This window comes from Epinephelus fuscoguttatus, linkage group LG2, assembly GCF_011397635.1.
Source record: "Epinephelus fuscoguttatus linkage group LG2, E.fuscoguttatus.final_Chr_v1".
Taxonomy (NCBI): Eukaryota; Metazoa; Chordata; class Actinopteri; order Perciformes; family Serranidae; genus Epinephelus; species Epinephelus fuscoguttatus.
Window position 1 is genome coordinate 19,941,579 of NC_064753.1, and position 21,074 is coordinate 19,962,652.

The 21,074-nt window shown below is 42.0% G+C and overlaps 1 protein-coding gene across 1 annotated transcript; it reads right to left on the bottom strand.

Annotated features, from left to right (window-relative positions):
• Positions 1 to 9,656: 9,656 nt before the first annotated feature.
• Positions 9,657 to 11,063, bottom strand: LOC125880159 (paraneoplastic antigen Ma1 homolog). Its single transcript, XM_049562469.1, has one exon. It carries the CDS (start codon positions 11,061 to 11,063, stop codon positions 9,657 to 9,659), a length of 1,407 nt encoding a protein of 468 aa, XP_049418426.1.
• Between the last annotated feature and the right edge of the window lie 10,011 nt (positions 11,064 to 21,074).

Below are 21,074 nucleotides of genomic sequence, written 5' to 3' on the forward strand. Positions count from 1 at the left end.
AGTGTCTTTCTCAAGGACACATAGACATGCGTACAGGAGGAGCCTGGGATCAAACTTTGTGATTACAGGACAACATTACCTCCTGAGCCACAGTCTCCCCGTTGTAACCAACTGAAATGGTTCCACTTCAAAAGCTGAAAAGAGAGCAACGCTACAAATTGTCCATGAATCTTACTCAGGGTTCAGGTAAATGATGTAGTGGTTGTTAAAAGCAAAACATGACACTATACTACACTTGGATACTGGAGATACTGTCCAAGGTCTTCTTGGCCTTGGTCCACGAAGAGCAGCTTAGCATGTCTCATAGAAAAGCATGAGAGAAAACAACAAGGACAGTGGCACAGAAGGAACTTTATATGCGAAAAATACAAGGGAATAAAGGACAATAACATTAAATGAAAGGACAGTAACATCATTTTTAACCTTTTGAAGGTTAACTGTGGGGAGCATGTTTTGTTAACTTGTATAGGTCATGGTGTCAGGGATGAAGCAGGCTACCACATGAACTTTCTACAGCAGAGCAGACAATGTAACAGCATTTTCATTTACAGACAGAATCACAGTTCATTGTCCACTTTTTGTGTTTGTTTGCACGGGAACTGGATGTGGAATATGGCACATGCATGCACATGCTCTTCTATGGTTTAAACTCACATATGGCGTGTTTTGAAAATACGATTTGAGTCTGATTGGTCATTTTGCTGAACTCCTCCCGTGTTTGACCCATGGATTTTAAAGCACATTGAAAATCCTGTTCTTATCGTGAAAAAAAAAACCCTTGATAAATATGTGTCATGCAACCCACTTGGCCCTATAGCAAGGTCAGGTTGCCTAACCAAGCATTCTACATCTATGCACTTGATTTTAAATGCTACCATAGTTTGGCCCATGGTGTTTCCATGGAAACAAATAAGGGCTATTCATTCATTCATTCATCTTCTAACTGCTTCATCCTCTTGAGGGTCGCGGGGGGGCTGGAGCCTATCCCAGCTGACATCGGGCGAGAGGCAGGGTACACCCTAGACAGGTCGCCAGACTATCGCAGGGCTGACACATAGAGACAAACAACCATTCACGCTCACATTATTATCAATTAACCTAATCCCCAATCTGCATGTCTTTGGACTGTGGGAGGAAGCCGGAGTGCCCGGAGAGAACCCACGCTGACATGGGGAGAACATGCAAACTCCGCACAGAAGGGCTCCCACACCCGGGATTGAACCGGCAACCCTCTTGCTGTGAGGCGAGAGTGCTAACCACCACACCACCGTGCCGCAAATAAGGGCTATAAAGATTTCAATTTTAGAGGCAACATTTTAGTTTTTGAAATTACATAACTTGACATTAACTACTGAAAATTTCAAATAAGGAGAATTCAGACCATATATAGTTTGTTTTCAAAGTAGAATTTGCCAGTGCTGAATCCGGTGGTATTTAAATTTTAACATTAAAGTCTCCCTCCACTCAAAGATGTATTTGCTTTGCAGAGATATATCTGCACAGTCATCTACTATCTAACCTGAGTGTCTGGCAAGCAGGGTTTTGTCACATCACAAGTAGTGTGGGAGCCAGTCATGGTCCAATGTGCAACTTACATAATTGTGCTGAGAACTTGACGTGTCCAGCTCACACACACTGGACTGGACTCAGTGAAGTAAGAGACATCCTGTGTCAAACAATTTAACTTTTAAAAGGGAAAGAGTTTTATATATTCATAGATTCAAGATTTTTCAATCAGGGGGAAGGAGGAGATTTATTTTTGAGATTTTTTATGGGGTAATTGGATTTAAATATATATATATATAATAAATATACACAACAGACACAAATTATCATTTAAATAAAGGCCAAAACACACCAGTGGCGTACGACTCGCGTCAAAACAGACGCCCCCATTATTCTCTATTTACAAACACATACCGGTGGCGATGTGACGCGCCGTAGCACGCGTCGGGGCACACTATTGTCCTATTTTTCAGCATCATGCCCTTCAAGAAGTGCTTCTTTTTCAGAGAAACGCCTATTTTGTACTTCCCAGCTCCCGTAATAGCAGCACTGTTGAAGAGCAGAGGTGAAGAACTTTGGTGCCATCTATCGTCATATGATATTAAGCAACTCTAATTGGTACCGCCGTTGTCTGGCCGTCATCCTGCGTTGTGTATTTTCCTTCTCTTCGTGCGTCTTCTTCCTCGTCTTTTGTTCCAGTTGGCGGTGGTCAACCAGCTAGTCACATTACCGCCACCTAGTGGAGTGGAGTGTACAACTGAATTCTGATTGACGCTCTGCAGCGCGATACTATCTGTGTGTGTTGGGGGGCGGCACTTGAGTCGGGTCAATAATATGGGGTGCCATTTGTGAAGTGGCTCACGCTGAAAATAACATCAACATTTTGCCACATTTAGCTTCAAACAATGTTTAAAAAAGTATTTTTTTAACATCACCTTTTACCACATTTACAGCAATATTTGTTAACTTAGAAATATATTAAATAGTTAAATCTAAATATTAAATGTGGCACCTAAATGTTAAATGTTAAATCTAAATCTAAATCTAAATGCTAAATCTAAATATTAAATCTAAATCTAAATGTTAAATCTAAATGCTAAATCTAAATGTTAAATCTAAATATTAAATCTAAATCTAAATGTTAAATGTTAAATCTAAATGTTCTGGGTGAAACTAAATATTTAGCTAATATGCAAATTCACACTGTTGGTCACCGGAAGTACCAAATTAAAAGCTTGAGATGGTCAGACTGTGTTTATAGAATCAAATAACGAATTAAAACCAACTTATCGGGGGAAATGAACACTTGAACATACATTAGCGTGATAATAACTACCTAAAATAACAAAAAGCATGTTTGGAGAAATTTTATTTGACGTGTACTTTGAGTTCTTAGTGCCCCTCCGGAGGGAATCACCTTGTTGTTTACAAATACTTCCGGGTAGAAAACCAGCAGAGTTTAGCTACATATATATGAATATTTCACATTTTTCACGTCACTATATCACTGTTTAGACTAATCTGGTGTTTGTAAAGTCTATAAACACAATGATTGAACAAACATTGCACACTATTTCTGTGTGCACATTTTTAAAATAACATGGTTATCGTAGATTAGCTGGGCTAACCGTTAGCTGTTAGCCCCGTTAGCGGTGTCTGTAATGACTCATTAACTGTTCTATTCATGTTGTATCCGACAACAGGAGGCTTTTAACAGGTGACGTCCTGATGTTAAGTTAGCTTTGCTTCTGCTGACCCTGCTTTCTAGACATTGTGATTTCCCAAAACTGAATAAATACCACACATAGCAACACAAAACTGCTTTGCTAGCTCAATCATGTTGTAGCTAAGACATCCGCTGGAAAAAAAAAAATTCACGGACCGTTTAGCATTAATGAGTCATTCCAGACACCGCTAACAGGGATAACAGCTAACGGTTAGCTCCGCTAATCTAAGAAAACCATGTTATTATTTACAAAATGTGCACACAGAAATAGTAATGTTTGTTCAATCACTGTGTAGACTTTACCAACATCAGATTAGTCTAAACGGTGATATAGTGATGTGAAAAATGTGAGAGATTCATATATATATGTATGTAACCCCTTTTTCCCTTAGTGTCTATAATTTACGCTGAGGTCACACTCAAACAGATTAAACAGGTCCTAGGTTCTCAGCTAAAGTTGGTGAATTTGCTGGGGTTTTTCTCTACTGCTTTAAATAAAAGGGACTCTATCAATAGGATGAGAAGAGGAAGATATTTAGCGCGGTGCCTCCACTGAAAACTTACTATGCTACGTGAGCACTAGCAAAAATACGTAAGCCCTCAGAAATACAGTTTACTCCAAAAGAATGTTAAACGACCATAGGTAAAGGTAAAACACAAGCATTTATTTATTAAACATTCTCTTTAGTTCTTTGGAGTTGTACCTTTAAATGAATGAACGCTTCAAGAATGAAATAAACAAATAAAAAAAATAATAAACAAAACCCTTCTTGTATTTTAACTCTTTTAACTGTATTCACCTATGGAATGCTCACTCAAGAACCCAAATGCATAGAAATATCAAAACAGTGCTTTGTGTATTCAAACACAATAACCAGTACTCACACCTGTACCCAAAAATATTTTTCACAGTTCACATAACTGATAATGGTACCAGTAAAAGTCTAACCCAAGCGCTTGGTTAATCTTCCTAACCGTTGGGGTGAGTTGGTGCACATGAAGTTTTATCCAGTGAAAGAACTTAACCTTTAGAAACCCGGGACAGTTCACACAGTCTGCTTTAACACAGTCCGGTGCTTGTATCCTTCACTCGGTTCCGTTCCAATGTCAAGTACTCACGCGACCTCGCACTGTAGAAGCAACATGGCGGTGCAGCCAGCCAGGCCGTAGAGCGATGTCCAGACAGCTCCCGCCGAGTCCCGTAGCTCCAGCTACCTGCGGCGCGTCCTCGTTCCCTGCTGTCACCTCGTCCGCTCCGTCTGCTCCGTCGTCACCGTCCTCCCGCGCGCACAAATGTCCGTGTAGACTTCCTCGTGTTCGTTCGGTGAAGCCGGCTAGTCCTCTGTCACTGAGCTAACGCTCAGCACGAGCTAGTAGCGGAGTCCATGCTAGCGCGGCTCGTAAACATCACCGTTGTGTAAATTACTCACACTCGACTGAGATATGTGAAAAGAGTACTGTGGCCGGTTAAAGTCTCTCTGGGCAGTGCAATATCTGGGCCAACTTTTAGTTCGAGTCTCCAAACATTGACTTAGCTCTCTCTGCCTCTGGCGATGAGGAAAGTGCCGCCAGCTCCTTCACTGTCCCGGTGGAGTCTAGGATACTTCCTCCTGGAGAAAACTCTAGTCTTTTTATTAAAACACACAAAACCTAACCTCTATAATTTTTATCGACCAGAGAATACTTTTAAACATTATAAAACATGAATTACAGAGTTAATATATGAACAATATTTATTTTAACAGGACTATCGGAAAACCCGAAAAACCAGAGGATTCTGGGAAATGAAGTCCTACCTTACTCTGTGTTTTAAAAGCAATATAAAGGCAGAATCCGCATATTTTTTACCATCACTCAGATTACAGAAACACAGTAAAATAGAAGATGAATGTTTTTACTCATTTTTAGAGAACCCTACACACTCCCCCCACCAAATATCAGCATGCCCCCATGCTGTCCTATACAGTCAATATGAAACAAAAAAAGGTATAGTATTTGGGGGTACAAGATTTTAAATGCAAGGCAAGAGTTTTGGTAAACCCACACAAGTTCTGCATAAAGCTAGAGGTGTACACCACCACACATGTGAGCTATTGTAACTTTCAGGAAACAAGATACTACCCACATGCACTGACTGTACAGAACTCTTTGGGGCAGTCACAACTTCTCATGTGGGTTCTCCTAAAGTGTCATAGGTAAACCTCTCTGCTGGTTTCCTATCTCTCTCTGACCTTCTGAGTACACACGGGGACTCAACACTTTCATTTGCTACCTCTGGGGGTGCATCTCTCTGAACTCTTTCTGTGTCTTCTACAGGTTCAGTCTGATTTACTTCAACATCAGCAACAGCTGCTTCAGGTAGGTCAAAATGAGACTCTAGAGCAACTGGTTTCTCTGTCTCAACCAGATTTACATCTTCAAAATAGCAACCAAACTCAGATTCTGAATCTGAAGAACAATACTCTGTTTGTGGTTCAACAGATAGAAGGTCTACAACTTCAGCCGAAGTTTTACTCTTTTCTTTAGCCTTCCTTCATCTCATAGCTCTTGGAGAACAAACAGGCTTGGGGATGTCTTCAGCACTCAGTCTAACATCTTGTCCCAAAGGTAGTATGTGATTTCGATGCATCACCTTGATTGGTCCGTTTCCATCCACTGGTTTTAGTCGATACACTGGAAGATCCGACATCTGGCTATCCACAACATAAGGATTTGCACTCCAACGATCCGCCAACTTGTGTTTTCCTTTTAATCCCAGATTACGGAGTAGCACTCTATCTCCAGGGTTCAGACAGTGGTATCTCACTTTTTGATCATACCTTTCTTTGTTTCCTTGATTCCTCTTGTCAGCGGTACTCTGAGCCAGCTGATAGGCTGCGTGCAGCTCCTTTTTCATCTTGGATACATACTTGGTATGTGAAGCCGTTGATGTACCATCCGCAGACACACCAAAACAAACATCTACGGGCAGTCTTGCTTCTCTCCCAAACATGAGAAAGTATGGGGAGAACCCAGTTGCTTCGTTTGGCGTACAGTTATACGCATGCACAAGGTGAGCTACATGCTGACTCCACTTTTGCTTTTGACTCGGATCCAAGGTGCCTAACATATCCAAAAGTGTCCGGTTAAACCTCTCCGGTTGTGGATCACCTTGGGGATGGTAGGGAGAAGTTCGGGATTTCTTTACACCTAACATTGTCAACATCTCTTTCACCAGCTGACTTTCGAAATCCCTCCCCTGATCTGAATGTATGCGGGTGGGAAGACCATAATGAATGAAGTACCTCTCCCACAGTGTTTTTGCTACGGTTATGGCTTTCTGATCACGTGTAGGGAAAGCTTGCGCATAACGCGTAAAGTGATCTGTTACAACCAGCACATTACACACATTCTTGCCGTCAGGTTCAATGGATGAAAAATCAATGCATACAAGATCAAGGGGACCTGAGCTGTGCATGTGAGACAATGGTGCAGCTTTTTGTGGCAAGGTCTTCCTCTTTATGCAGCGCTTACAGTGGGAGTCGACATCCGCTTTCATGCGCGGCCAGAAAAATCTGTCTCGGACTAGAGCATAGGTCTTGTCACAACCTAAATGTCCAGTTTGATCATGCAACGAGTTCAGAACAAAACTGTTCAGGGAGTACAAGCTGCTTTCTGACACGTCCATCAGACAACTTCGATGTTCGGTACAGTAGCTCTTGCTCAACTGACAACTTGTCCCATTCTCTCTTGAAAAGCCTGAGGTCTGGATGCTCTAACTGAATGCTGTCTGCAGTTTTGCGCTGCTGTAAGGCAAACAACACCTCTCGCATGCAGGAGTCACTTTTCTGAGCTGCTAACAGTTCACTTGGACTGAACTTTGGCAGTTGATCTGTCACTACAGCTGCAGTCTGACAAAATGCTTTGGGCAAAGCGGACACATGAGCACCGATCTGCTGAACAACACAAGGATAAGAGAGATGGCTTGCCCCTTCGCCTGTTGAGGCAGACTGACAAAGTGCTCTGACACCAGGAACAGGTATCTCATGCCATTCATTAGCATCAGACAAGCTTGGATGGGGACGCCTGGATAGTGAGTCTGCATCAATGTTGTTTCGCCCTGGCTTGTATTTGAGACCGAAATTGTATGTGGACAATGCTGACAACCATCTGTGCCCTGTGGCATCTAGTTTGGCTGACGTCAAAATATACGTCAAGGGATTGTTGTCAGTTCTCACTTCAAATTCCGCCCCGTACAAGTAGTCATGTAGTCTGTCTACCACGGCCCACTTTAGAGCTAAAAACTCTAGTTTATGTGCGGGATAGTTCTTTTCAGAGGGTGACAGGCTTCGGCTAATGAACGCAACCGGCCGCAGGCCTTCCTCGTGCTGCTGATACAACACGCCACCCAGACCATCTGTGCTAGCGTCAACATGCAGCACGTACGCTCTCTGGGGATCAGCAAAAGCTAGCACGGGTGCCTGTGTCAACCGGGTCTTAAGCTCTTGGAAGGCACTTTCACAACGCTCAGTCCACCGGGACCCGAAAGGTTCTGAGGGTTTGAAAAAGGACTTGTGGTTGACTGGCTGACCAGCTTTCACTGTCTTTGCTCGGGAACTGGGCGGATACCCTTGAAGCAACTCATTGAGGGGGCGACACAGCTTTGAAAAATCTCTCACAAAACGGCGATAGTAGCCACAAAACCCTAAGAAAGATCTGAGCTCTGTCACTGTGTTGGGTCTGGGCCAGGAAACAACAGCGTCTATTTTAGATGGATCAGTGGCAATCCCATCTTTTGACACAATGTGCCCCACATAAGTGACTGATGTTCTGCCGAACTGGCACTTGTCCAAGGACAGCTTTAGACCCTCTTCTTTGAGTCTGTCAAGGACTTTTAACAACCTCTCTTCATGTTCCTCGATGGTTTTGCCAAAAACAATCAAGTCATCCAGATACACTAGAACTTCCAGAAAGTTCATATCTCCGATGGTTCGTTCCATCACTCTCTGGAATGTTGCAGGTGCTCCCGAGATTCCTTGAGGCATGCGTTCGAATTCATAAAAGCCAAGAGGACATATGAAGGCTGTCTTTTCTTTGTCGGCGTCACTCATAGGGATCTGGTAGTATCCGCTCCTCAAGTCTAATACACTGAACCATTTGCTTCCCGACAATGAGTGGAGCGCATCTTCGACTCTGGGAACAGTATACTGGTCTGGGATAGTTCGTTGATTCAAAGTTCTGTAATCAACACACATTCTCACTTTGCCATTTTTCTTACGAACCACCACAATCGGGGACGCGTAGGGACTGCGGGACTCTGAGATGATGCCGTTCTCTTGAAGTTCCTGCAAATGTTTGCGAACATCCTCCAGATCAGCGGGTGGCAAGCGCCGAGATCTTTCTCGGAAGGGTTTTGTGTCTGTTAATCTGATGTCATGTTTTGTACCCTTTGAACACCCCACGTCCCACTCATGACACGAAAAGACATCCTTCCTCTCCAACATTTTATGGCAGAGACGATTTTTAGCGTCTTCGGGAATTGGTGAATTGCCAAAGTCAAAAGAGGAAACGGTGAGTGTGTTTGGTGGTTCCTTTTCTGCCCTGGTGGCAACTTGTGGAACCATCGTAACAGGAAAAACATGAGCCAGAGGAGTTCCTCGCGTCAAAACAATCTCCTCGGCTGAAGTGTTTCTGAGAGTCACTGTGATGCATTTGCTGTACACAACTGATGCGGGGTGTACTTCTGGCCTCACCTGGAGCTTATCACCTGAAGTGTCTTCAGGCTGCTCTACAAGTGCTAACTTGTCATTGAATTCACCAGGGAACTTGGCTAAGCCAGTAACATGTAACTGTTTTCCCGGCTTAAGAATCAGTGGCCTATGCTGCATGAACCACACAGTTCCATGTTTGTCAGTCTCATCTGGTGAAACATGTGTGTGGGCGAGTGACTGATAAGCGTCTCTGATTACTGGGTGAATGCTCAGGGTGCTCAAAAATCTGTCACCGGCTTCCTGTTTACAGGAGTCAAACAACTGTCTCACTAGGCTGGTGTTTGTGCCTACAAGGAGGGCTATGCCTTCATCTTTTACAGGGTCTGGACACACCAAAGCCAATGTGTCAACAGTCTGGGGGACGCCAGCCACACTTTCAGTGAACTCAAGCCTGAGTGGTAGGTAGCCATCGTAAGGGTATTCGTGAGAACTTAACCCCCAAATCTCAAGGTTCTCAACAGGCTGCATTGTTAAATGTTTCAAGTAAGTGTTGTAAAAGCTCCTGTACAAAATAGTGACTTGTGACCCACTATCTAACAATGCTTTTGCATACACTCCCTCTATCAACACAGGTACGACAGAGGTTGGTCCTACCAAACCTTGTGGCAGGTTGGAGGTTGCGGCAGATGAACAGTTGGTGGAACGAATTTCCTCTGGAGCCCCGCACCGTTCCTTCACCGAGCTCCTGCAGAGTTTCCCTGTTTCTTGTGCATTCTCATCAGTTTTTGATTTACTTTTCTCAGGTCCTCAGAGCCTTGGCATTCTCTCCTTGCATGCCCGTCTTCACCACACTTGTAACAAAAGATGTCTGATGTGGGAGACTTAGAGGTTTTGACTTTAGGTGGGGCACTCTGAGTAACAACCTCTGACACACGCATCTGGGTCTTTGACACGTCAGGGCTAGAAGTCACAGTAGCTACGCTCAGTAGTCTAGACACCTGTGAAGACAGCTCTTTGACTTCTCGTTTCAGACTATCCAGTCCAGAAACTGTGGATGCATCAGGAACAATTGACGTGTTAACTTTAGCTGTTGTTTTCACACTCTCTCGACCACTGATCCAGTTCTCCTCTTCTCTCACTTCTTTCATCAGTTGGGAAAAAGAAGGGGGGTTCTGCAGAGAGTGGCTCATTCTAACACGTAAAGCAACCATGTCAGTGGTCAACGCACCTTTAACCAGCTGCTCCATCCGTGCTCTGTTCATGCCTGCAGACTCAACGCCACCTTTCAGTAATGCTCGATGGAGTAGCTTATCCAGCCGGTACAGGAAGGCAGACAATTTTTCTCCTTCTTCTTGATAAGTGTGCCTGAACTTCGCCATGAGGTCTGGCCCACTCTCTGTAGTACCATAGGCTGTCTCCAGTGCAACTAAGTAGTCTGTGGCGGTAGCAGAGGGATTACTGACCTTCAGGAACCTAACAATGTCAGCAGCAGGTCCCTTCAAACTCTCAACAATGCGCTGCTTCTTAGCTGCGTCACTACACTGCCACTCACTTATCATTTGAGTGGCCTGCTCCATCCAGGCATCATATTCTTCTTCACCTGCGGGAACAGGTTTCAAACCAGAAAACAACCTCAGCTTTCTGTAACCAGGACCATCAGCGGGTCCCTGACAACACTTGTCAACCAGCCTGCCAATAGCATTCACTAAATCTGTGTTCAGATCTGGTTTTGGAGGTGGTTCGTCAGACACAATGGACCTAATGTCCTCCAGGGTTTTACCCTCTTGGTGGAGTAGGGCCAATAACCTTGCCTGAAAGTCTGCATCAGGACGTGCAACAACACGACAACAACTCTGAACTAAGTGCACAGTCCAGGGCCCTGCTTCTCCATCAATGCCTATTTCACGGGGTACACTATCAGGGTCAATGTCACTTCTAGTCTCAACTAGTATGAACAGCTTGAGACCAGTGGTGTCTCCACGCCGTCCACAAATCCTAGTGCGGCCAAAAACCTTCACGGTGTCCAACACTTTCACAATGGTATCATCCACTTCATCTATGGGAACATTACTCAATACACTGGCACGGGAGAAACTGATATTCGCTTCTTGGCTCCATTCCACAGCCTTACTGAGCTCCATGTTTGAAACACTGCAAGCACTTGACTATAATGTCACAAACACAAAAAAAAAATCTTGCAGTAGGAAACTCAATGTTACACTGTCCCTTGTAGAGGTAGAAAAAAAAAAAACAATCCCAGCGGTGCCTCCAAAATGTAACCCCTTTTTCCCTTAGTGTCTATAATTTACACTGAGGTCACACTCAAACAGATTAAACAGGTCCTAGGTTCTCAGCTAAAGTTGGTGAATTTGCTGGGGTTTTTCTCTACTGCTTTAAATAAAAGCATTTTATTTATTTATTTTTTAAAACATTTAACATTTAGGTGCCACATTTAATATTTAGATTTAACTATTTAATATAATTCTAAGTTAACAAATAATGCTGTAAATGTGGTAAAAGGTGATGTTAAAAAAATTACGACAATTTTTTAAACATTGTTTGAAGCTAAATGTGGCAAAATGTTGATGTTATTTTCAGCGTGAGCCACTTTACAAACAGCACCCTATACAATAATGCCGCCAGTGTGTTTTGGGATTTAGAGTATTTTCATATGTTTTAAAACATGTCTGGTCGAGCAATTTTAACCATAGATTTCGAAATATTTAACACTAACTTTTGATGAATTACAAACAATGTATGAATTTATAAAAGGATGTAATGGTATGGTCAGAGAGATAATAAACTACCAACACTATGGGAATAGTGATAGATCACATGAAAAGTTTGAAGATGAATGTTTACAGATTTACAGATGAGTTTGCAGATTGTTTTCACCATATGCAACCTGTATGCAATGGATTTCCTCATATACATTTTGGATTTCATCAGTTCACGACTACATGCCAAAGGTCAATGGATTCCCACTTGATGGGTTATTGATCCATGGGTCTGTTTTGAAAGAAACAAATCACCAAAGAGGCTATTTTTCCATCTTCTTAAATCACTTACTTGCCTGCAGAAAGCATGCAAACATTTTTTCTTTAATGAAAAATACCCATATAATTCAGTTGATAAGAGTATTTGGAAAAAATTGGAAGCATTCTTTTTTGCACTCTGCAAAATGTCTAAAATAAATTGTACACCACATCTTCTCATGAATGCAAGTGCTTTCCTCACCTCTGCCTCAAGCTTCAAACTGTGCCTTCAGGTGTTGCCAGCAGCCCTCTTAAGGCACGGTTTGTTTCTTTCCTTTAAGTGAATGGGTTATCATTATCACTGTGTTCATCTCAGGCAGGTCATTTGAAACTAGCACAAGGTTAATTAATTAATCAAATTTAATGGAGGACCTTGAAGTCCCCCATGAAGAAATATGTGTTTTATAAAGGCCTTAATGAATGTGGCTTCTCTGTTTGCCAAGAGTTTATTGATTGGAAAACCTCATTCTTTTTAAAGGTCTTAGTAAGTCACTTTTTTTTTTAACTTGTCCTCAGTTTTACACAGAAGTGAATAATACATAATTGTAGGCACTGCATGTCTTGAAAATAATACATTTAAAATATTTCAGGGAATTTCATAAAACCAGATACATTTGTTGTGTGCATAAGGCATAATAAACGACAGCTTATCTTTTTATCTGTTTAAGCTGCTCAACTAAATTAAAATGTTATACTGCATAACACATAAATACCCACGAGGGCTGCAATAGTTATATCTAAATAACACAGTTTAACCAAAGCAAAGCTCGTTCATTTTAAACTAAGTATATTTGCGGTAGTTGCTGAAAATCTTGTAGTGTTGTCTGGGTTAAGTGGAGTCATTTAACAGTCTTTATCAATGTAACACTGTTACAACTTAATTTTAGTAGTTTTATCAAGCTGCTGCCCCGCCCGTCCCTCCTGGCCTCCTTGGTGAAAATAATTGGAGGCCAATATTAATGTCTTGTGGCTCTGGCTTTGGAGTCCTAATTTTTAAGCTAAACACTACATGACCTAAGGTATCCACTGGGACCAACCATATTGGCATAGCTTGTCAGAAAGCTATGCTAACAAATGGTATGGCTATTTTCAAAGGGGTCCATTGAACTCGCACCTTAATGTGGGACTCAAATCGACGCTGTACCTTGGCATAGATACTGCGTTGACGTAGAGCCTATGCTGTACCCTATGCCTTAGCCTGACGTGCACCTCCCCAGAAATGTAACCGCACTTTGTGGTGACGCTCACCTCTTTTATTTACTTTCATTTCAAAGATAAGAAACACTAAAATGTATCCTTCAGGGATTTACACTTCAGGATTTATCCTGGCTTCATATGAGCAAGGGAAATCTCCGCTAGTCGCTAGGCTAATTTATACAATGTAAAATGCCAAAGACTTGTGCTAATAACGTTAGCATATTGTATTTGTTTGGTAAACATGTTTAGTATAAGACAGTTGTTTTGTCAGTGAACCTTGTGAGCTGTAATGGAGCTGAATAGTAGCGTTACCTTTGTTAAATGTTGCTGTTTCATACGAGTAGAGGAAAAGTCTGCTAACTGCTAGGCTAATTTATACAATGTAAAATGCCATAGGCTTGTGTTAATAATGTTAGCATGTTGTGTTTGTGGGGAAAATGTGTCCAGATAAAGACAAGTGTTTGTCTGTGAATGCTGCGAGTTATAGTGAAGCCATTGTGTGTTTGAAATTGTTGCTACTAAGCCACATTTAATATGTGTTTTGAATCAACTAAACTTTACAGAACTTCACAGAAACCTCCACCGCTGACTAGTGTTTGGAGGTGTAACTGCAGAGTGACACAGACACACCACCGCACAAGTATGAATGCTCACAGTGGCGTAGGCTGCGTGCGTAGGCTACGATGCAGACTCTGCATAGAGCTAACTTACATGACCCACTTAGGATATCTGAATAAAAATGGGTTCTGTAGTTTTGTTCCTTATAATCAAAATGGAACCTCTGCAAATGTTAGTCTATGCACATCATATAATTAGTAACATTAACTGTAAAAAGAGAAACCAAAGTATGCCAGCATGTGGTTCTTTAACTCCCTATATTGACATAATGTTTAACAAGATTGTGGCATTAAAGGCTCTTCTCTAAGAAAAGGCCTTAACAAGGATTGTGGTAAAACTGAGGTTAAGTCATTATGCCACTGCTTTCAGTTTGCTTATCAGCAGGGAAGAAGCACAGATGATGCATTTGGTCTCAAAGCATCACAAAGACTGTGTTAATTCCTTTCTTTGTTGATCTGAGTTTAGTATGTGCACCGTGCAGCCCCCTATCTCCATTCAGTAACCACAGCAGATGCTTGATCCAGTGGCATACGGTATTAACAATTGTCTGTCAGTACCAAGGTCAGTCAGCATGAGGGCTCCCCAGGGTTGTTTCAGATCTTTGGACTTACTCATACTGTTTACCAACGGCTGTATCACCATCCAGCCAGGGAACTCATGTTATCGAATTCTCTCATGAAACTGCCACTCTTGGATGCATCATATTATCTCCTTGAAAATATGTTTCTGCAATATGATTCAAAACATCAAGAAGATGCAGGAGATGGTGTTTGATCCCAGAGCAGTGAGTGAACACCGGCCAGTTATCATCCGCAGCCAATCTATCACTCAGGTCAGCTCTTATAAACATCAACTGTGTTGATGATGCAGTCAGCTGGAGAACCTATGATGAAATTTTAAGGTCAAAGCTGAATCAGCAGATGCATTGTTTTTACACAGGCTTAAGATTTTTGGCACCAGCCAGAAGCTCATGTAACTTTTTATCGTGTAGAGGTGCTGCTTAGGGCTGTTATTAAAGCTAGGGCCAACACAAGCCTTCATATTATAAGGGATGCCTCAATGTAATGTAGCAGCATAGAGGTGTTTATCCTTTGTGATTTGCCACTGTTTATAATGAGCGCTGCTGGTGGCTGCTGATGAGGTGGGCCAGTATAAAAGCGGCAGTCCACCCACCAGTTTCTTCCTTTGCGCCTCCGTCAACTCTGCGTCACTTCTGGGTTAGGGGTCATTTGATCCGACAGGTATGGCTGCACGCTGCTTCACCTCGCTGGTCGTTTGTGTCTCTCAGTGTGCTTAAGGCATTGGTGTTGTGTTGTAGGGCGACTGTCTGTGTGCTGCTCCGGCCCCCTGTATGCACCGCTGCGTGTCTGTGGTAGGTGTCCTCTCTCTCTGCGGTATGGTTGATGCTGTCCGGTGGCTAATGCTAGTGTGGTCACAGGTAAATGCTGGTGGCTGCCAGGGGTCCTCTCTCCCTCCCTCCTCTCGTGAATGTGTGTGTGTGTGTCCATCGCTGCTAAAAAGGTATGTATGTGTAGCATAATGTGCACCGCGTCATCATCACTGTACTTAATATTGCTAATAGTATTTTTCTTGATTAGGAACTACTGTAACCAGCTTATTGGGGCGCTGCTGTTTTGTCTCCACTGTGGCTGCTGCTGTCTCCCCTGCTTCTGCTGATTCGTCTGATGTTTTGTCTCCGCTGTGGCTGCTGCTTTGCCTCTGCGGCGTGTCTCTGCTGCGGCTTCGCTTTTATGGCACGGCGCCACGCGGCGGTCTTGTAAGCTCTGCTTCAACAAAATAGACCCTTGGTGACTGTTTCAACGTCCGGTGCGGGCAGTTGCTCGGCCGCATGCCGGGGCACGGTTCTCTATTTATATGGAATGCATGTGTGAAAGCGTGGGTTTACACCATTATTTTTGGTTATTTGTATAGGTTTATTTGTATGTTTTGTTTGGGTTGAACTTGATTCGGTCTGTTTGTGTAACTCATTTGCTAATTAACTGAATTAATTTGAAAGGTCCTTGATGCAATTAGGAAATTCTTTTGTTTTTTTGTTCTTTAGCCTTATTTTCTTTTTTGTTTGGGCTATATTTGTTTGAATCCAAATTGGGTAGTTATTGGTTGATATATTTTGTTAAGTTTAAGTTTGTGCCCTGCCCCTTTAATTATAATTTTGTTAGATTTTGCTTTGTGTTTTTGTTGCAACCCCACTAATTTGTTTTATCTTCCCTTCTTTTCAGTGGCTGGTGGCCGGTGGTGGCGGTGTTGGTGATCTGGTGTTGGCACCCTTCTGTCTTGTCTGCTGTGTTCTTGGGAGTGGTTTACTTCACTGAGTGTGTGTCTGCCACGTGTGTCCGGTGATATAAGTTGATTTCTGTTTTTTTTGGTGGATCCTTCCCCTGCACTAGGCCCCGTCCATCAACTAGGCCTCAGCCCTGATCAGTTTCCTTTTCCCCTCCCTGCATGACATTTTTAATTACGGTTGTTACCCAATTTGTTTAATAAAGTGTATTTTTATCAATTGAAACCATGTCTCACGCCTCTTGAGTAAACGTACCTGTGTGCCTTGTATTGCAAAAATAATTCTCTGGGTGAAATTCCCAGGATGGCATTGTTGACAACCTTAGCTTTACTATCCTTACTCCTCCTCCTCGCCACAGTAAGCTAAATTGAAAAAAAGCAGTTATTCATACTGATGGCAGTTAAACTATCAAGCACCAAGAGGTCAGATACTGTGGATAAAGGTGAGAATGTTTCGGGTGTCATGTGGATACGTGAGTGTGTTATTTGTTGTGATTGTGTAGAGCCTGTTATACACGTGATGGCAGGATGCTCAAGTGTCTCAGTTTGGTTTTATGGTTTGTGATTATGGTGGATCAGGCCATCAAAGACAAGTCACCACACGGGGATGATAAAATATCATGATCATAACATGCAGTTTGATTTTTGCAGGCATTGTTTTTCCAGTCACTTATACTGTGACTGTACATGCAGTGACACTATGAATAGCCCTATTTTGTTCATTTGTGCAGCACAGTCATGTGTATTTCTGTAGCAGAGCTCAAAAACAATAAATCTACAACTTGCTTTTACAATATGATCATACACATTATATCAAGGCAAGGTTTTTTTAATATTACTTCTTTCTACTTTACCTGCCTTTGGTATCTATGTTAACATTAGGTTAAGGGGAAAGGGGCAACATTAATTGCAGGTCTATGACTGGATATAAAGTGCAGTCTTAAGGTGAAAACACACCAGCATGGCCACGGTACAGCACGTCCTGTGATGCACAACAAGTGAAACCCCTAGCACACACTGGCATGTGGCACTGCAGCTCATTGACAGATGACCACACAAAGTTATTGTTACTTTTATTGATAAATCTGTACCTCTTGTACTTCTGCGTTAGCTTAAAATCATGTGTGAAGAGCCTCTAATTCAAGTTCATTTCTCACCTGAAGAGCCAGTCATCAGATCTATGACTCACCAGGCATGATCTTTTTGGCCACTGTCTTTATAATGACGGGATTGTGGGTCATTTGGCTCGGGATATTTCTCGACCTCAACAACAAGTCTCTCATCATCCCGTCTTTGTCACACGCGAGACAGCAACAGAGCTCTCTTTATGCATCCATGGTTGGGAGGGTCCATGTCATTGGTCCAACAGCCCATTGGTCTGACATCCCATTAGTCCGAGGGTCCGCGGTGCTGAACGGCTCCCGGCGGGCGTATTTCTGCCTTGATGGTGCGCCGCGACCGGCTCTGGGTCAGCTGGGAAAGGCTTGAGGCAGAGCAGACTCACAGCTTATGTGTTTGTCACTTTCTTTTCCATTTTAACCCACACCATGATCTTTTCCTGACCCTAACCAAGTGGTTTTTGTGCCTAAACCTAACCAGACCTTAACCACAGGACATTGTGATGATTTCGGAACTACGGGACTTTGGAACAATGGGTTTAATATGGTCGGAACAATGGGATGTCGAACCAATGGGCAGTTCCCGGTGGAACAGGAACTGCCTCAGGAGCAGAGAGGAAGAGCTGCTACAGGAGCTGGTATGTACAAGCAGCAAGTGGGGGACAAATGCATTTAATTCCAGGGGCTGTGATTATTAATATATATTTACACGTGGGATAATTTGGCCTTTACGCTGCAGTCTCCATTTACCACCCTCAACCCCACACCATAACAATTTGCTTTGATACAAAACAGACATGCTTTGTTTTGCATTAGCATTGGATGTAAAGTGTATGCCACATTTTGCACTCACCCTTAAACCCCAAGATTTCCTTGGGATTGTGGGCTGGATTACTTTAACCTGTTCATTTCAGTGTAAAGACATGGTTAGTTTGACTCAAAGTTGAAAAAAAGGAGTAAAATAAGCAAATGTACTGTCCCACTACTTTTACACAATGCCAATCTTGTTTGAGTTTGACGAATAGGCTCTCAGTCATTTGCCAGCAACATCATCAGTTAGCACATTTTTTCCAGATTTTGTAAATAGCTAATTAAGTACTGATGGTAAGGAGACACACATCATCCTTGTTTAATGCACTGGCAGACACACTCACTTGTTTCATAAACACAAGAGGGCATCCCAGCGTGAAATGAAAAGGTGTCCCCACTGGTAAATGTTTGGTTTATATTCCATATTAGCATGCAAGGTGTAATTAAAAATTGAAGCAAACTACCTGCACGTGGCCTGTGAAATGGAGTGTGCTGATGAAGCTGCATTAAAGCATTGATTTTTAATTAGCAATCCCCAGGTGTGACAGGAGCTGAAACGTGAGTCTGATTAAATATGTTTTCTGATTTCAGCTTCTTATTTATGTTACTTATATTTTCTTTTTACATTTAGTACAATTATTATATGTGTTGTTTACGCTGCTTATGTTAATATACCAGGTTAAAGCAATTAGATGACACTTTAATTTCTTTTTCAATTAAACTGCTCATCCTACACAAGCAAATTGTCCTCGTGCCAGTGGTTTATTAAATTTACAGTGGTGCCAGCATAACACAGTACATTATTCTTCCTGCTTTCTTTATATCCATTACCTTAATATGACTGTTGAACTGTTGTGATAAAAAGAGGATCCTGGTAATGAGAAAATCACACTACAGTATGCAGCAAATAACCACTGAGCAAATACTTTATGTCATTCTAATCCACTTTGTGCATTATTCATGTCCTTATAGCCGTAGTGACAGTGTGGTGCTGCTGCAGCATTTGCAAAACTGCTATTAACCTACAGTCATTCCCCAAAAATGGGCTCAATGGTTTGTTGAGCCAACATGTCGTTTTTCTTCCACATCTCATTCTTTGTGAACGCTATTGTTTTTTCCCCCCAGTCTTTTTAACAACTCTGTCTGGTCCTGTCAAATGCTCAGCTGGCTTGTATTTTCAAAGTTGTTAGAGGGCCATAAATTTCAAGCGTTTCACTCAGAATGAGGCAAGCTGTAACTCAAACAAATGCTTTGGATAATGGTCGACTGTGAGTCATTGTTTCCGGCTTGATAGGTTTATTTGTCGTGGACAGAGTACTACTGTGATGATTAAAAATTATAATAATAATTTCTGTCAGATAAGATTGCATTAACAGGTGGCTGATCACAGAACAGACAAAAGCATGACTAATTTAAAGTTTGAAAAAAAATTGTATTATATATAATGTGAAGTAGGAATAAATGAAATAAAAACAGGAACATTTTAATATATGGAATGAAACTTGAAAATGTCTTGAATATGTGGAACCTTGAGTAAATAAAATTAAATTTAAGAATACTGAATGAAACTTGAGAATGTAAGATGAAATCTGATGCCATCAAGGTGTTGGCCCCAGAATAGAATAGAATAGAATAGAATAGAATAGAATGTCTTTATTGTCATGGTACGTGTACAACAAAATTGAATGCAACCCCCCAGAGCAAGTATAAGTAAGAAATAGGTTATAAAAGCAATAACATACTACATAGTAAAGAGTAAAACATGAAACATTATTAAAAACAAATCACACACACAGGGCATTCCACCTACTGCACAGATCCGTAATATTGCACTCAAGCATATTTTTCACAGTTAAGCCTTCATGAATTCATTAGGTGCAGTTATTGCTTTTGGATAAAAGCTGTTTTTTAACTGGTTTGTCCTTGTTTTAATTGTCCTGTATCTCCTGCCTGAGGGCAGCAGTTCAAACAGGTGGTGTCCTCGGTGGGATGGCTCCTTCATCTTGTGTTTTCGATGTGATAGTGCCGTATAGAGGTTGCTGCAAGAAGATTTACTTCATCATCAGCAATCCCAGCGATACGTTGTTGTAACACTAATGACTTGTGACTTCACAACTTGCACCTGAGCCTTTTGACTTAAGAATACTTGATACATTTCCCCAAGTCCAAACATGAAAAAGTGTGATTTTCAAAAGTGTGCCATTAAAGGCTGATCATTCAGCAGTGACGCTTCACCACCTACAGATATTTGTTCCAAACAGTTACTCGATTTCTCTACATGTCCCTAAAATAGCTTCACTGGTCTGGCTGTCCTGACAAACTGTAGCTCACACTGAACATTCACTGTTACATTTATGGTTTCCTGCTAACCTGGTGTCCAGCACACCTGCCTGTCCCGAGGACAGACACACCGTCTCTCTCCTCCTCACTCACTACACACACTGCACTGAATGCTTCTGTAAAGGCTGTAAAGAGTTATAAAGTCTGTTGCTTGTAATTTTACCCTCCAGCAACTTTATCCTCCACTCCATTAATCCACTAGCAAACTGCCGGCTCCCAGGCCGTTCATTACCGGAAGCACACTGGCTTGATTATGGAGGCAACTGCGGTGTTGGCTAAGCTTGTCTATAGTCTCAAGAGGCATCGCTTGGTTTTGTTTTTGTTAACCAAACTTTGTATTAAGTCTCAAACGTCAAATGATTTTGGGCTTCTCCTATAAAGATACCATTATTTTATATATACTTGCTTGTATAATAGTAGGTGTTCATTACTTTTTTGTTTTTCATATGCTAATTTCAATGTCTGAATATTCTTGAGAATGAACAGTTAATTGCCATTTGAAAGGCTGTGCTTGCATTATTATGCTATTATTTTATCATTATATCAGTAGCATAAAATTGTCTCAAAATGACAATTATATGTTTTATCGCATTTTTTTTCTCCTCATTTTAAATGTGGTTCATTTTTGCTGCAGTCGTGCACATCCTCCACCTCCCCATCACCACCCAGTCTTTACGGATTCATCAGCCTCATCTGCCTCATCAGCCATCAGGCTCAGTCAGCAGCCACCACC

What these genes read in the sequence shown, in the direction of transcription:
- LOC125880159 (XM_049562469.1), bottom strand. Translation starts at nt 11,063, where the DNA reads ATGGAGCTCAGTAAGGCTGTGGAATGGAGCCAAGAAGCGAATATCAGT.